The sequence below is a fragment of the Salvelinus fontinalis genome, chromosome 33 (genome assembly GCF_029448725.1).
Source record: "Salvelinus fontinalis isolate EN_2023a chromosome 33, ASM2944872v1, whole genome shotgun sequence".
Classification (NCBI taxonomy): Eukaryota; Metazoa; Chordata; class Actinopteri; order Salmoniformes; family Salmonidae; genus Salvelinus; species Salvelinus fontinalis.
The window spans coordinates 32,867,178-32,884,632 of NC_074697.1; the positions used below are offsets into that span (position 1 = coordinate 32,867,178).

At 43.6% G+C, this 17,455-nt stretch overlaps 1 protein-coding gene across 1 annotated transcript; it reads right to left on the reverse strand.

Annotated features, from left to right (window-relative positions):
• Positions 1–5,956: 5,956 nt before the first annotated feature.
• Positions 5,957–17,410, reverse strand: LOC129832069 (geminin coiled-coil domain-containing protein 1-like). Its single transcript, XM_055895813.1, has 4 exons — positions 16,487–17,410; positions 15,610–15,698; positions 9,235–9,351; positions 5,957–7,826 (listed from the first exon to the last, which is right to left on the reverse strand). Exons 1-4 carry the CDS (start codon positions 16,704–16,706, stop codon positions 6,930–6,932), a joined length of 1,323 nt encoding a protein of 440 aa, XP_055751788.1. The 5' UTR covers positions 16,707–17,410; the 3' UTR covers positions 5,957–6,929.
• Between the last annotated feature and the right edge of the window lie 45 nt (positions 17,411–17,455).

Below are 17,455 nucleotides of genomic sequence, written 5' to 3' on the forward strand. Positions count from 1 at the left end.
CCAAAAAAGGAGTGATTCTGCAGGTGGTGACCACAGACCACTTCTCAGTTCCTATGCTTACTGGCTGATGTTTTGGTCACTTTTGAATGCTGGCGGTGCTCTCACTCTAGTGGTAGCATGAGACGGAGTCTACAACTCACACAAGTGGCTCAGGTAGTGCAGTTAATCCAGGATGGCACATCAATGCGAGCTGTGGCAAAAAGGTTTGCTGTGTCTGTCAGCGTAGTGTCCAGAGCATGGAGGCGCTACCAGGAGACAGGCCAGTACATCAGGAGACGTGGAGGAGGCCGTAGGAGGGTAACAACCCAGCAGCAGGACCGCTACCTCTGCCTTTGTGCAAGGAGGTGCACTGCCAGCGCCCTGCAAAATGACCTCCAGCAGGCCACAAATGTGCATGTGTCTGCTCAAATGGTCAGAAACAGACTTCATGAGGGTGGTATGAGGGCCCGACGTCCACAGGTGGGGGTTGTGCTTACAGCCCAACACCGTGCAGGACGTTTGGCATTTGCCAGAGAACACCAAGATTGGCAAATTCGCCACTGGCGCCCTGTGCTCTTCACAGATGAAAGCAGGTTCACACTGAGCACATGAGCACATGTGACAGACGTGACAGAGTCTGGAGACGCCGTGGAGAACGTTCTGCTGCCTGCAACATCCTCCAGCATGACCGGCTTGGCGATGGGTCAGTCATGGTGTGGGGTGGCATTTCTTTGTGGGGCCGCACAGCCCTCCATGTGCTCGCCAGAGGTAGCCTGACTGCCATTAGGTACCGAGATGAGATCCTCAGACCCCTTTGTTAGACCATATGCTGACACATGCACATTTGTGGCCTGCTGGAGGTCATTTTGCAGGGCTCTGGCAGTGCACCTCCTTGCACAAAGTCAGAGGTAGCGGTCCTGCTGCTGGGTTGTTGCCCTCCTACGGCCTCCTCCACGTCTCCTGATGTACTGGCCTGTCTCCTGGTAGCGCCTCCAAAACATCAGCCAGTAAGCATAGGAACTGAGAAGTGGTCTGTGGTCACCACCTGCAGAATCACTCCTTTTTTGGGGGTGTCTTGTTAATTGCCTATAATTTCCACCTTTTGTCTATTCCATTTGCACAACAGCATGTGAAATGTATTGTCAATCAGTGTTGCTTCCTAAGTGGACAGTTTGATTTCACAGAAGTGGGATTGACTTGGAGTTACATTGTGTTGTTTAAGTGTTCCCTTTATTTTTTTGAGCAGTGTATAAATGATTAAATAATTCTACCCGGAAACTTAACCATTAGGGATTAGAGGTTATGTAGCATGGATAAGGAGTAATTAAAAGTATTAAACATAAGTCCAACTAGGTTAGACTCAGAGAGAGAGAAATGTGTGAATGCTTAAGAAAACACCTAGAAATAATTAAACTATGGTTGAGCCGACCCGGCTATAACTCTGGGAAGATAAGATAGGACAGGGAGCACCCCTCCAGGTTTCCTTTATCTGGGGGGGACTGGAACTGTCAGCTGGGTAGTGAGAAACTGTGGTGAGAATTGTAGAGAAGAAGATAGCTCTCCTAGCGTTAGTGTGTATGTATGTGCGTAGGATATCTACTATTTGTGTGGAAGTATGTGCGCAGCTATAAAATGGATGTCTTTGTATTCTTGACTTTAGAGTGCTCTCGTGAATCAACATTTGACTATTGTAGGCTGGGCCTCTGTCTGTTTTCATTTCAACCAGTATCTTACAAATTCTGGGTTGCAGACTGAGTAGTTAATTGAAGTTCAGTTTATGAACATTGAGAACATAATTCTTTTAACAGTTGTATCCCCCATATATATAACATTCTATTGGTTGCAAGAATATTGTATAATATTTTAAATTGAAAATTTCAAAGTTTTGAATCCAGCGTCGTTTGCGTGTCAATTCATAAACCATGTGCCATGAAATCGGTACATCGAAAATCTCTTACCAACTATTTTGCAATTCATATGGCACAGCTGTCATTTTTTTGGTCCTTAAATTAAATTGATATCTTTTTATTTATCACAATTTTCTTTAACCATCTTTGGTCTTTAATGTACGGCCGACAGACAAGTTCCTTACCTTTTCCCCCTTCCACTTGCCTCTTCCATTTTTGTGGTAATGCTGCAATTAGTTGGTAGTAATTTTGGTTAGAGCAGACATTTCCATATGTCTGTGTTAGCTGCATGTCCTATTTATGATATAATTTACAAAAATGATATCTTTTTTTCTTTATATTGAAAAATAAGTTTAATCAATTAGTGTATTTGAGTTTAACCACAATATTTGTTGTATTTGTTCTGTCTTTTCAGGTGGATTAAACTGAAATTGCAACCAACTTTCTAAGGCTTGTTTAAAAAATAACAATATTTTGGAAATGATTTTGTTTTCAAATACCTGAAAGTGAACAGTTGTAATCTGAATAAAGGGAATAAGGTCATTCTTGAAAATGGGGTGAGACGTTCTTACTGATTTACTAGAGAACCATTCCAGATTTAAGTATAACTTTTGTATGACTGATGCCTTTAGTGAGAGGTCTAATGCTTTAATATTTAATAATTTCTGCCCCCTGAATTCATATTCATTATATAAATAGGCCCTTTTACTTTTGTCTGGCTTGCCATTCCTAACTAAATGGAATATTTTTGGTTCATATAATTTGAAAAGCAGGTCACTAGGTGTAAGCAAAACCATAAGCAAATAGGTAAACTGTGAAATGACTAAAGAGTTACTCAGGGTGATTTTTTCACAAATAGACAGGTATTTTCCTTTCCATGGTAGCAAGATCTTATCTATTTTTGCTAACTTTCTATAAAAATGTATTGGAGTGAGTTCATTTCTTTCTTTCGGGACATGTATACTGAGTATGTCCACATCCCCGTCAGACCATTTTATTGGTAAAATACACGGTAATGTAAAACATTTTTTTTTTTAATTACATTATTTCACCTTTATTTAACCAGGTAGGCAGTTGAGAACAAGTTCTCATTTACAATTGCGACCTGGCCAAGATAAAGCAAAGCAGTTCGACACAAACAACGACACAGAGTTCACATGGAGTAAACAAACAAACAGTCAATAATACAGTAGAAAAATAAGTCTATATACAATGTGAGCAAATGAGGTGAGATAAGGGAGGTAAAGGCAAAAAAGGCCATGGTGGCGAAGTAAATACAATATAGCAAGTAAAACATTGGAATGGTAGATTTGCAGTGGAAGAATGTGCAAAGTAGAAATATAAATAATGGGGTGCAAAGGAGCAAAATAAATAAATAAATACAGTAGGGCAAGAGGTAGTTGTTTGGGGATATATTATAGATGGGCTGTGTACAGGTGCAGTAATCTGTGAGCTGCTCTGACAGCTGGTGCTTAAAGCTAGTGAGGGAGATAAGTGTTTCCAGTTTCAGAAATTTTTGTAGTTCGTTCCAGTCATTGGCAGCAGAGAACTGGAAGGAAAGGCGGCCAAAGGAGGAATTGGCTTTGGGGGTGACCAGAGAGATATACCTGCTGGAGCGCGTGCTACAGGTGGGTGCTGCTATGGTGACCAGCGAGCTGAGATAAGGGGGGACTTTACCTAGCAGGGTCTTGTAGATGACCTGGAGCCAGTGGGTTAGGCGACAAGTATGAAGCGAGGGCCAGCCAACGAGAGTGTACAGGTCGCAGTGGTGGGTAGTATATGGGGCTTTGGTGACAAAACGGATGGCACTGTGATAGACTGCATCCGATTTATTGAGTAGGGTTTTGGAGGCTATTTTGTAAATGACATCGCCGAAGTCGAGGATTGGTAGGATGGTCAGTTTTACGAGGGTATATTTGGCAGCATGAGTGAAGGATGCTTTGTTGCGAAATAGGAAGCCAATTCTAGATTTAACTTTGGATTGGAGATGTTTGATGTGACTCTGGAAGGAGAGTTTACAGTCTAACCAGACACCTAGGTATTTGTAGTTGTCCACATATTTTAAGTCAGAACCGCCCAGAGTAGTGATGCTGGACGGGCGGGCAGGTGCAGGCAGCGATCGGTTGAAGACCATGCATTTAGTTTTACTTGTATTTAAAAGCAGTTGGAGGCCACGGAAGGAGAGTTGTATGGCATTGAAGCTTGTCTGGAGGGTTGTTAACACAGTGTCCAAAGAAGGGCCCGAAGTATACAGAATGGTGTCGTCTGCGTAGAGGTGGATCAGAGACCCACCAGCAGCAAGAGCGACATCATTGATGTATACAGAGAAGAGAGTCGGCCCAAGAATTTAACCCTGTGGTACCCCCATAGAGACTGCCAGAGATCCGGACAACAGGCCCTCCGATTTGACACACTGAACTCTATCAGAGAAGTAGTTGGTGAACCAGGCGAGGAAATTCATTTGAGAAACCAAGGCTATCGAGTCTGCCGATGAGGATGTGGTGATTGACAGAGTCGAAAGCCTTGGCCAGGTCAATGAATACGGCTGCACAGTATTGTTTCTCATCGATGGCGGTTAAGATATCGTTTAGGACCTGAGGTGCACCCATGACCAGCTTTGAAACCAGATTGCATAGCGGAGAAGGTGCGGTGGGATTCGAAATGGTCGGTAATCTGTTTGTTAACTTGGCTTTCGAAGACCTTAGAAAGGCAGGGTAGGATAGATATAGGTCTGTAGCAGTTTGGGTCAAGAGTGTCCCCCCCCTTTGAAGAGGGGGATGACCGCAGCTAATTTCCAATCTTTGGGAATCTCAGACGACACGAAAGAGAGGTTGAACAGGTTAGTAATAGGGGTTGCAACAATTTCGGCAGATAATTTAAGAAAGACAGGGTCCAGATTGTCTAGCCTGGCTGATTTGTAGGGGTCCAGATTTTGCAGCTCTTTCAGAACATCAGCTGACTGGATTTGGGAGAAGGAGAAATGGGGAAGGCTTGGGCGAGTTGCTGTGGGGGGTGCAGTGCTGTTGACCGGGGTAGGGGTAGCCAGGTGGAAAGCATGGCCAGCCGTAGAAAAATGCTTATTGAAATTCTCAATTATAGCGGATTTATCGGTGTTGACAGAGTTTCCTATCCTTAGTGCAGTGGGCAGCTGGGAGGAGGTGTTCTTATTCTCCATGGACTTTACAGTGTCCCAGAAATTTTTTGAGTTTGTGTTGCAGGAAGCAAATTTCTGCTTGAAAAAGCTAGCCTTGGCTTTTCTAACTGCCTGTGTATATTGGTTTCTAACTTCCATGAAAAGTTGTATATCACCGGGGCTGTTCGATGCTAATGCAGAAAGCCACAGGATGATTTTGTGTTGGTTAAGGGCAGTCAGGTCTGGAGAGAACCAAGGGCTATATCTGTTCCTGGTTCAAATTTTCTTGAAAGGGGCATGCTTATTTAAGATGGTGAGGAAGGCATTTAAAAAAAAAAAAAACAGGCATCCTCTGCTGACGGGATGAGGTCAATATCCTTCCAGGATACCCGGGCCAGGTTGATTAGAAAGGCCTGCTCACTGAAGTGTTTCAGGGAGCATTTGACAGTGATGAGTGGAGGTCGTTTGACCGCTGACCCATTACGGATGCAGGCAGTAATCGCTGAGATCTTGGTTGAAAACAGCAGAGGTGTATTTAGAGGGCAAGTTGGTTAGGATGATATCTATGAGGGTGCCCGTGTTTACGGCTTTGGGGTGGTACCTGGTAGGTTCATTGATAATTTGTGTGAGATTGAGGGCATCAAGCTTAGATTGTAGGATGGCTGGGGTGTTAAGCATGTCCCAGTTTAGGTCACCTAGCAGCACGAGCTCTGAAGATAGATGGGGGGAAATCAATTCACATATGGTGTCCAGATCACAGCTGGGGTTAGAGGGTAGTCTATAGCAGGCGGCAACGGTGAGAGACTTGTTTTTAGAGAGGTGGATTTTTAAAAGTAGAAGTTCAAATTGTTTGGGTACAGACCTGGATAGTAGGACAGAACTCTGCAGGCTATCTCTGCAGTAGATTGCAACACCCCCCCCCCCCCCCTTTGGCCGTTCTATCTTGTCTGAAAATGTTGTAGTTAGGGATGGAGATTACAGAGTTTTTGGTGGTCTTCCTAAGCCAGGATTCAGACACGGCTAGGACATACGGGTTGGCAGAGTGTGCTAAAGCAGTGAATAAAACAAACTTAGGGAGGAGGCTTCTAATGTTAACATGCATGAAACCAAGGCTATTACGGTTACAGAAGTTATCAAAAGAGAGCGCCTGGGGAATAGGAGTGGAGCTAAGCACTGCAGGGCCTGGATTCACCTCTACATCACCAGAGAAAATGAGGAGGAGTACGATAAGGGTACGGCTAAAAGCTATGAGAATTGGTCGTCTAGGACGTCCGGAACAGAGAGTAAAGGGAGCAGGTTTCTGGGGGGGATAAAAAGTTGCTCTTTGCTGTATTTGTTGAGTCTCTCTCTAGTCATGGTTTTAATAGTTTTGAAATATCACATTATCAACTTTGCTGTGTGTTCTAGGAAATTGTGCAGACACTGTGATCTGAGCTATCTGATTGGCCAGCGGTAGGCCTAATAGGTGCATTTTTTTTTTATCTCTGGACCTGCTGAGTAGGCGGAGTTCTACCTTCAGACACATTAAATGGTTCAACATGGGAACACTTTGCATTCCTGGCACTAGTGCTGTTGAATCAAGTCAAGATCGTGATCGACTGATGTAGGGAGTTTTTCCTTGGGTACTGGTTTGATTGAGCTCTAATTGGATGACAGGCTCTGTTTCTGGTCTGTAGAAGGGGGGTAGGATAATAGCTAGGGTCACAAGTCTTTCCTATCCAATTGACCTGACCATGAAAAACTCTGGTCCCTATACAGGAACACAGGAAGTTCTTACCGTCATCACTGCTATCATCATTGACACTCAAAGTAGGGGTAACATGTTTTTGCTATCCAACTACTTAGGGTCTGAATTTTGCATAGCTAATTGTAGAGCTTGTGTTTGTACGTACGTAGGGTATAAATGAGGCTTACGGGCCTTGTTTGGGGACCCAGGTAAAGTTCCAGCCTCCCTGGGTGTTCTTGCGGACGAAGGCCTGTCCCTGTGGAAAACTGTGTGTCTTGAGTCTGACGCTGCTGGAAGGGTTTAGGGACATGCTGAAGGCCAGCTCTGTCTGGCTATGTGGGGTAGACAATGGGGTAGTCATCACGTCACCCCCTATGGGACTGGAGAGACTACGGCAGTGCAGGCTGGGAGTGTGGTGCATCCCGGGACTCCTGTCCTGAGACAGGTTGGGTGAGGAGGCTAAGATGGGCCTGAATGACTGTATTGGATCAGGTGGCGAGAGAGTGTTGACCGATTGGGGCAGTGGGGGTTCATAAGGGGTGACATGGAAATTGGGGGGGACTTCTATGCTGGGGCTGTATAAGACAGACAGCACAGTTCCAGTGAAGTCAGAGCCGGAGTCAGTAGAGAGACTGTAGTCACTGTTGGTGTTAAAGCAGTAATCATTGGATAGCCCTATACTGGCACCATTGCACAGGCCATCAGTAGGTGAGTCATAAGCAGTATTTTTGTGATCGGTTGTTTGGCAGTAGTCACCAGAGGAGTCTGTGACGGAGCTGGATTTGGTGAGGGAGCTAATGGAGCAGTTGAAGCTGTATTCAGTGGATGATGTATCGATGGTGTCCTCGTCCTTCAGGCCCAAGGTATGCAAGATCCACAGGTCCACAGAATCGGTGCAGGCTAGCTCCTCTTCAGAACAGAACTCCAGGGACAAGTTCCGGCAGGTCCGTTTCACCTGAGAACCAAGGAGCAGCTGACTGGCACTGAGGTTCCGGAATTCTCCAACACCATGCAGATTCTGGATTTCAGAATTCCGCTTCCGGTTCCTCCTCCCATCGCCACTCTGAGCAGAGAGAAGGCTCTATGGAAAAGGAGGAAGAAGCGAAAGAGCTAAAGAGACGGTTTGAGAGAAACTACACCTCTGTAAAGTGGGAATATGAAGTAAATGCACCATCATGTTGCAGGCAATATTCCCTAAAAAATGTTGGGCACTGACCAAATTTCAGGTCTACTGAGCACAAACTTGAATGTTGTGAACACTGAGGCTGTACCTGCTTTAAGTTACAGTTAATAGTGGCCTACCTACTAAAACAACGGAGAAAATGCATCCCATAACATTTTAACATGGAAATAGCTGTTCTATAATTCAGCCTACAGTAGCAGCCAATGTGTTGTGTTCAATGTAGGCCTATGTTCCATGAGACTTTTGAAAAAACATGCAAGGCTTCACATAAACCTGTTCATCCACTTGTCCTTCAGACAAGGAGGTGACTGAAAATGTTGTTGTGTTGTTTGATGCAAGAAACCACTTTACAAAATAAAATGCATTATTATTCCCATACCATTATTACAGAGAATCAGACAAATTATGCTACCCTCTGCCTATTGGCTACTTAGCTTATTGAAGCCTGTCTCAAAACACACCACTGTCCCTTTAAAAAAAAAGAAGCTCTTTACCTGACTTTTCAAAGAAGTCTAGAAATGTACCCCTTTTGTCCTCTTGTAGGAAGCAATCACTCCCCTATTGCTGACTACAAAGGATCTATAACTGGGCTAATAACACAAACTAACAAAAGATATTAACAAAATGTGCACACGTGGCTACATGCTACTCTCACTTTGATCTCAAACAAGCGCATCTACTCAAGACCACTCATGCTTTAAACAGTCCAGTTCAAAGTAAATGGCACAGATCCATATATGGTAATGGTTTATTTGCATTTATAAACTGGGTGGGTCGAGCCCTGAATGCTGATTGGCTGACAGCCGTGGTATATCAGACTGTATATCATGGGTATGACAAAATGTATTTCTACTACTCTAATTATCTTGGTAACCAGTATAAAATAGCAATAAGGCACCTCGGGTTTGTGGTATATTGCCAATATACAATATACTCTGTGTTGCATTGTGCATAGGAACAGTCCTTAGCTGTGGTATATTAGCTATATACCACACCCCCTCGGGCCTGATTGCTTAAATAAGCCTACTGCAGTTCTGATTGGTTATGTCACACCGGTCTGTGTAAAGCATGTCAATACTAATATTGTGTTGATTTGATCACAATTACCACAGTAAATGGAAACGTTGACAGTGTTAACTAACAAGAAAAAATCTAAAAAGTTGAGTGAAGTTCAATCTAATACTGTATTTCTTCTACCCCGCAGTCCAAGGGGAGCGGCGCGGTCTGCTGCGCGCCAGGGGAACGCACGCAGTTTAGAGGGAACATTTATGAAATTTATCAACCAATTCATTCATGAAATAATTACCTTAGTTTTTTCATCCAAGGCTTTCACACATGAGGAGTTTAAGAATTCTTTTAGATTGTTATTTTCCTCTTGCAGTCTTGCCAATTCCTCCTCTCTTTGTATCAATGTGTCTTGAAGCTTAGGAAAATTAAGGAAAAATTTGTAAATATCAACAGTACAAATGATATCTTCATTATTTTTTTTACTCATTTGAATATACAGTGGGGAGAACAAGTATTTGATACACTGCCGATTTTGCAGGTTTTCCTACTTACAAAGCATGTAGAGGTCTGTAATTTATATCATAGGTACACTTCAACTGTGAGAGACGGAATCTAAAACAAAAATCCAGAAAATCACATTGTATGATTTTTAAGTAATTAATTTGCATTTTATTGCATGACATAAGTATTTTTGATACATCAGAAAAGCAGAACTTAATATTTGGTACAGAAACCTTTGTTTGCAATTACAGAGATCATACGTTTCCTGTAGTTCTTGACCAGGTTAGCACACACTGCAGCAGGGATTTTGGCCCACTCCTCCATACAGACCTTCTCCAGATCCTTCAGGTTTCGGGGCTGTCGCTGGGCAATACGGACTTTCAGCTCCCTCCAAAGATTTTCTATTGGGTTCAGGTCTGGAGACTGGCTAGGCCACCTCAGGACCTTGAGATGCTTCTTACGGAGACACTCGTTAGTTGCCCTGGCTGTGTGTTTCGGGTCGTTGTCATGCTGGAAGACCCAGCCACGACCCATCTTCAATGCTCTTACTGAGGGAGGGAGGTTGTTGGCCAAGATCTCGCGATACATGGCCCCATCCATCCTCCCCTCAATACGGTGCAGTCGTCCTGTCCCCTTTGCAGAAAAGCATCCCCAAAGAATGATGTTTCCACCTCCATGCTTCACGGTTGGGATGGTATTCTTGGGGTTGTACTCATCCTTCTTCTTCCTCCAAACACGGCGAGTGGAGTTTAGACCAAAAAGCTGTATTTATGTCTCATCAGACCACATGACCTTCTCCCATTCCTCCTCTGGATCATCCAGATGGTCATTGGCTTCAGACGGGCCTGGACATGCGCTGGCTTGCGCAGGAGGACCTTGCGTGTGCTGCAGGATTTTAATCCATGACGGCGTAGTGTGTTACTAATGGTTTTCTTTGAGACTGTGGTCCCAGCTCTCTTCAGGTCATTGACCAGGTCCTGCCGTGTAGTTCTGGGCTGATCCCTCACCTTCCTCATGATCATTGATGCCCTACGAGGTGAGATCTTGCATGGAGCCCCAGATTGAGGGTGATTGACCGTCATCTTCAACTTCTTCCATTTTCTAATAATTGCGCCAACAGTTGTTGCCTTCTCACCAAGCTGCTTGCCTATTGTCCTGTAGCCCATCCCAGCCTTGTGCAGGTCTACAATTTTATTCCTGATGTCCTTACACAGCTCTCTGGTCTTGGCCATTGTGGAGAGGTTGGAGTCTGTTTGATTGAGTGTGTGGACAGGTGTCTTTTATACAGGTAATGAGTTCAAACAGGTGCAGTTAATACAGGTAATGAGTGGAGAACAGGAGGGCTTCTTAAAGAAAAACTAACAGGTCTGTGAGAGCCGGAATTCTTACTGGTTGGTAGGTGATCAAATACTTATGTCATGCAATAAAATGCAAACTAATTTCTTAAAAATGAAGTGTACCTATGAAAAAAATACAGACCACTACATGCTTTGTAAGTAGGAAAACCTGCAAAATCGGCAGTGTATCAAATACTTCTCATCCACTGTATATACACACACACACACACACACACACACACACACACACACACTTTAAAAGGCTAATTAATCATAATAAAACCCATTTGCAATTATGTTAGCATAGCTGAAAACTGTTGTTCTGATTAAAGAAGCAATAAAACTGGCCTTCTTTAGACTAGTTGACTATCTGGAGCATCAGCATTTGTGGGTTCGATTACAGGCTCAAAATGGCCAGAAACAAAGAACTTTCTTCTGAAACTCATCAGTCTATTCTTGTTCTGAGAAATGAAGGCTATTCCATGCGAGAAATTGCAAAGAAACTGAAGATCTCGTACAACGCTGTGTACTACTCCCTTCACAGAACAGCGCAAACTGGCGATAACCAGAATAGAAAGAGTGGGAGGCCCCGGTGCACAACTGAGCAAGAGGACAAGTACATTAGAGTGTCTAGTTTGAGAAACAGACACCTCACAAGACCTCAACTGGCAGCTTCATTAAATAGTACCCGCAAAACACCAGTCTCAACGTCAACAATGAAGAGATGACTCCGGGACAGTGTCACCAGCAAAGCACCGTCACACCATAACACTTCCTCCTCCACGCTTCACGGTGGGAAATACACGTGCAGATATCATCTGTTCACCAACACCACATCTCACAAAGACACGCGGTTGGAACCAAAAATCTCCAATTTGGACTCATCAGACCAAAGGACAAATTTCCACTGGTTTAATGTCCATTGCTCGTGTTTCTTGGCAAAAGCAAGTCTCTTATTATTATTGGTGTCCTTTAGTAGTGGTTTCTTTGCAGCAATTCAACCCTGAAGGCCTGATTCACCCAGTCTCCTCTGAACAGTTGATGTTGTGATGTGTCTGTTACTTGTACTCTGTGAAGCATTTATTTGGGCTGCAAGCTGAGGTGCAGTTAACTCTAATATACGTATCCTCTGCAGCAGAGGTAGCTCTGGGTCTTCCGTTCCTGTGGCAGTCCTCATGAGAGCCAGTTTGATCATAGAGCTTAATGGTTTTTGCAACTGCACTTGAAGAAACTTTCAAAGTACTTCAAATGTTCCATATTGACTGACCTTCATGTCTTAAAGTAATGATGGACGGTCGTTTCTCTTTGCTTATTTGAGCTGTTCTTGCCATAATATGGAGTTGGCTTTTTACCAAATAGGGCTATCTTCTGAATACCACCCCTACCTTGTCACAACACAACTGATTGGCTCAAACGCATTAAGAAGGAAAGAAATTCCACAAAATAACATTTAACAAGGCACACCTGTTAATTGAAATGCATTCCAGGTGACTACCTCATGAAGCTGGTTGAGAGAATGCCAAGAGTGTGCAAATCTGTCATCAAGGCAAAGGGTGGCTACTTTGAAGAATCTCAAATATATTTTGATTTGTTTAGTAAACACTTTTTTGGTTACTACATGATTACATATGTGTTATTTTTGATGTTTCACTATTATTCTACAATGTAGAAAATAGTAAAAATAAAGAAGAACCCTGGAATGAGTAGGTGTGTCCAAACTTTTGACAAGTACCGTAAGTATTCAGACACTTTGCTATGAGACTCGAAATTGAGCTCAGGTGCGTCCTGTTTCCATTTATCATCCTCGAGATGTTTCTACAACTTGATTGGAGTCCACCTGTGGTAAATTCAATTGATTAAACATGATTTGGAAAGACACATACCTGTCTGTATAAGGTCTCACAATTGACAGTGCATGTCAGAGCAAAAACCAAACAAAAACCAAACCACTACTAAAGGAAATAAAGGTGAAATAAGTATAAAAGTGGCCTAAGGAATTGTCCGTAGAGCTCCAAGACAGGATTGTGTCGAGGCACAGATCTGGGGAAGGGTACCAAAACATTTCTGCAGCATTGAATGTCCCCAAGAACACTGTGGCCTTAATCATTCTTAAATGGAAGAAGTTTGGAACCACCAAGACTCTTCCTACAGTCGTGGCCAAACGTTTTGAGAATGACACAAATATTAATTTCCACAAGGTATGCTGCTTCACTGTCTTTAGATATTTTTGTCAGATGTTACTATGGAATACTGAAGTATAATTACAAGCATTTCATAAGTGTCAAAGGCTTTTATTGACAATTACATGAAGTTGATGCAGAGTCAATATTTGAAGTGTTGACCCTTCTTTTTCAAGACCTCTGTAATCCGCCCTGGCATGCTGTCAATTAACTTCTGGGCCACATCCTGACTGGTGGCAGCCCATTCTTGCATAATCAATGCTTGGAGTTTGTCAGAATTTGTTCTCAATGGGATTAAGATCTGGGGAGTTTCCTGGCCAGGGACCCAAAATATCGATGTTTTGTTCCCCGAGCCACTAAGTTATCACATTTGCCTTATGGCAAGGTGCTCCATCGTGCTGGAAAAGGCATTGTTCGTCACCAAACTGTTCCAGGATGGTTGGAAGAAGTTGCTCTCGGAGGATGTGTTGGTACCATTCTTCATTCGTGGCTGTGTTCTTAGGTAAAATTGTGAGTGAGCCCTTGACTGAGAAGCAACCCCACACATGAATGGTCTCAGGATGCTTTACTGTTGGCATGACACAGGACTGATGGTAGCGCTCACTTTGTCTTCTCTGGACAGGCTTTTTTCCAGATGCCCCAAACAATCGGAAAGGAGATTCATCAGAGAAAATTACTTTACCCCAGTCCTCAGCAGTCCAATGCCTGTACCTTTTGCAGAATATCAGTCTGTCCCTGATGTTTTTCCTGGAGAGAAGTGGCTTCTTTGCTGCCCTTCTTGACACAAGGCCATCCTCCAAAATTCTTCGCCTCACTTTGCGTGCCGATGCACTCACACCTGCCTGCTGCCATTCCTGAGCAAGCTCTGTACTGGTGGTGCCCCGATCCCGCAGCTGAATCAACTTTAGGAGACGGTCCTGGTGCTTGATGGACTTTCTTGGGCGCCCTGAAGCCTTCTTCACAACAATGTAACCGCTCTCCTTGAAGTTCTTGATGACCCGATAAATGGTTGATTTAGGTGCAATCTTACTGGCAGCAATATCCTTGCCTGTGAAGTCCTTTTTGTGCAAAGCAATGCTGACGGCACGTGTTTCCTTGCAGGTAACCATGGTTGACAGAGGAAGAACAATGATTCCAAGCACCACCCTCATTTTGAAGCTTCCAGTCTGTTATTCAAACTCAATCAGGATGACAGAGTTATCTCCAGTCTTGTCCTCATCAACAATCACACCTGTGTTAACGAGAGAATCACTGACATGATGTCAGCTAGTCCTTTTGTGGCAGGGCTGAAATGCAGTGGAAATGTTTTGGGGGGGATTCAGTTCATTTGCATGGCAAAGAGGGACTTTGCAATTAATTGCAATTAATCTGATCACTCTTTATAACATTCTGGAGTATATGCAAATTGCCATCATACAAACTGAGGGAGCAGACTTTGTGAAAATTAATATTTGTGTCATTCTCAAAACTTTTGGCCATGACTGTAGACCTGGCCGCCTGGCCAAACTGAACATACGGGGAAGAAGGGCCTTGGTCAGGGAGGTGACAAAGAACCAGATGGTCACTCTGACATAGCTCCAGAGTTCCTCTGTGGGAGAACCTTCCAGAAGGACAACCATCTCTGCAGCACTCCACCAATCAAGCCGTTATGGTAGAGTGGCCAGACGGAAGCCACTCCTCAGTAAAAGTCATATGACAGCCTGCTTGTAGTTTGCCAAAAGGAACCTAAAGGTCTCTCAGACCATGAGAAACAAGATTCTCTGGTCTAATAAAACCATGATTGAACTCTTTGGCCTGAATGACAAGCGTCACGTCTGGAGGAAAACAGGCACCATCTCTACGGTGAAGCATGGTGGTGGCAGCATCATGCTGTGGGATGTTTTTCAGCGGCAAGGACTGGGAGACTATTCAGGATTGAGGGCAAGATGAATGGAGCAAAGCACTGAGAAATAGATCCTTGATGAAAGCCTGCTCCAGAGAACATTCCAACAGGACAACGACCCTAAATACACAGCCAAGACAACGCAGGAGTGGCTTTGGGACAAGACTCTGAATGTCCATGAGTGGCCCAGCCAGAGCCTGGACTTGAACCTGAACGAACATCTCTGGAGAGTCCTGAAAATAGCTATGCAGCAACGCTCCCCTTTCAACCTGACAGAGCTTGAGAGGATCTGCAGAGAAGAATGGGAGAAACTCCCCAAATACAGGTGTACCAAGCTTGTAGCGTCATACCCAAGAAGACTCAAGGCTGTAATAACTGCCAAAGGTGCTTCAACAAAGTATTGAGTAAAGGGTCTGAATACGTATGTAATATTCAGTTTTCTGAAAAACTGTTTTTATTTTGTCATTATGGGGTATTGTATTTAGATTGATGAGGAAAAAAATGCAATTTAATTAGAATAGGGCTGTAATGTAACACAATGTAGAAAAAGTCAAGGGGCCTGAATACTTTCCGAATGCACTATAACAGGGTTAAGTGCCTGGTAAGGGGCTTGAGTGCCTTGCAAGGACCCAACGGCAGGTAGCACATGAGATTCTGATGTAGCACATGAGATTCTGATGTAGCACATGAGATTCTGATGTAGCACATGAGATTCTGATGTAGCACATGAGATTCTGATGAAAGAACCCCTCCAGTTTTTTGTGTGTAAATACCTGCTTGTTTCTCTGCAAATGTGGCAACAGGTGGTCATTCCAGTTGGGGTCAGGTGGAGAGGTCCCACAGTCCAAGCGGGAGAGGAGTTCTAGGTGGGAGAGGAGACAGAGACATGACCCTAAATATCAAAAATATAATATCAATAACAGCAAATTGCAGTAAAGGCTTTTGATAGATTTGCTGACTAAACTCAATCGCATAATGTACATTACATCCATGGAGTTGAGTGGATACTAGAGTTTGTGGAGTTAACCTCCAACTACTTAGAGTCGCTGTGTGTCCTCTGTAGCTGCATGCCTTTCTGTTAGCTGAAATCCATACTTTTTAATAAAACGTTAATCAAATACAACCACTGCTGCTGTTGCTCTAAATGGCAACTAAGTGCGAATGCGAATGTGCCAATTGAATCTCGACGAGCAAACAGTCGGTGGTTGTATTTGATTAACGATTTACTAAAAAGATGGATTTCAGCAAAGAAAGAAACTCACTCAGCTACAGTGGATGAACATAGGTACACGGTAAGGGTTTAAGAATTTACAATTTTAGAAGTATCGATTGCACAGCGACTCGAAGTAGTCAGAGATTCACTTCACAAACTTTAGTCTCGACTCAACTCCGTGGATGTGATGCACATTTTGGAGTTGAGTTTAGTCAGCAAGAGATAGATAGGCCTACATGAGTAAATAATGTGTACAGTATAAAGAAAAGAAAGAAAGAAAGGAAACAGTCAGAAGACTTTGGACAGGATGTTAGATCAATCATATTCTGTGACATCCAAATGCGGATAATTCCAGTGATAAACGTGCTAGCCCAACGGAGTCTCACGCTGAACATAGCATATCGCTGCTAAGTAAAAATGAATTTCAAACAACTTACCCCGCTGTGTCGGTTCCTGCAGGCAGGCTGTGTTGTCTGGGGAACCATCGGCCCAAAAGGAGGCCAGAGTCACCGTGGAAACATCAACACTGTCTGCTGACGTTGGGGCGGTGTAAGGGCAGTCGTAGAGTTGGCCCCCTACGAAGCTCAGATCTTGGCAAGTCTGGGCAGTGCGCTGTAAAACAAACATGCACGAGGGATAGCTCATCAATAAAGTCATAGCTTATCAATTAAAGGCCTTATAGTAGATAGCCTAAAGTAGACCATATTTGTTCAGTCGAACTATCAGAAATGTCATATTGGAAGTATATCATTGTATATTATAACATGTTTATGATCATCAATTGTGACAATAATTGATCACCTAATGCAGATAGATGTAATGAATTTGTAAGGGCTGTCGCCCTCCTCTTCTTCGGACGAGGAGAGGAGAGAAGGATCAGTCGACCAAAATGCAGCATTCGGGAAATAAGCCATCTTTTATTTGAACACGACGATGGCAACATGAAAAACAAAACACTTTCAAAATTACAAAACAAGAAAACGACGTAGACGAAAAACCTGAACATGAACTTACATAACTAACGTAACACTCACGGACAGGAACAGACTACATCAAAACGAAACGAACAGCCAAACAGTCCCGTATGGTGCAAACATAACACAGATACGGAAGACAATCACCCACAAACAAACAGTGAGAACACCCTACCTAAATATGACTCTTAATTAGAGGAAAACGCAAACCACCTGCCTCTAATTAAGAGCCATACCAGGCAACCCAAAACCAACATAGAAACAGAAAACATAGACTGCCCACCCAAAACACACGCCCTGACCATAAACACATACAAAAACAACATAAAACAGGTCAGGACCGTTACAGAACCCCCCCCTCAAGGTGCGAACGCCGGGCGCACCAGCACAAAGTCCAGGGGAGGGTCTGGGTGGGCAGTTGACCACGGTGGT

Bases quoted from the DNA above. Each gene is read 5' to 3' on its own strand.
- LOC129832069 (XM_055895813.1), bottom strand. From the start codon at position 16,706: ATGACTTTATTGATGAGCTATCCCTCGTGCATGTTTGTTTTACAGCGC. The intron at 9,352-15,609 runs GTATTTACACAC...AATTTTCCTAAG, and splicing joins ATTTGCAGAGAAACAAGCAG to CTTCAAGACACATTGATACA. The intron at 7,827-9,234 runs GTAATTATTTCA...CCTTTTCCATAG, and splicing joins CCTTGGATGAAAAAACTAAG to AGCCTTCTCTCTGCTCAGAG.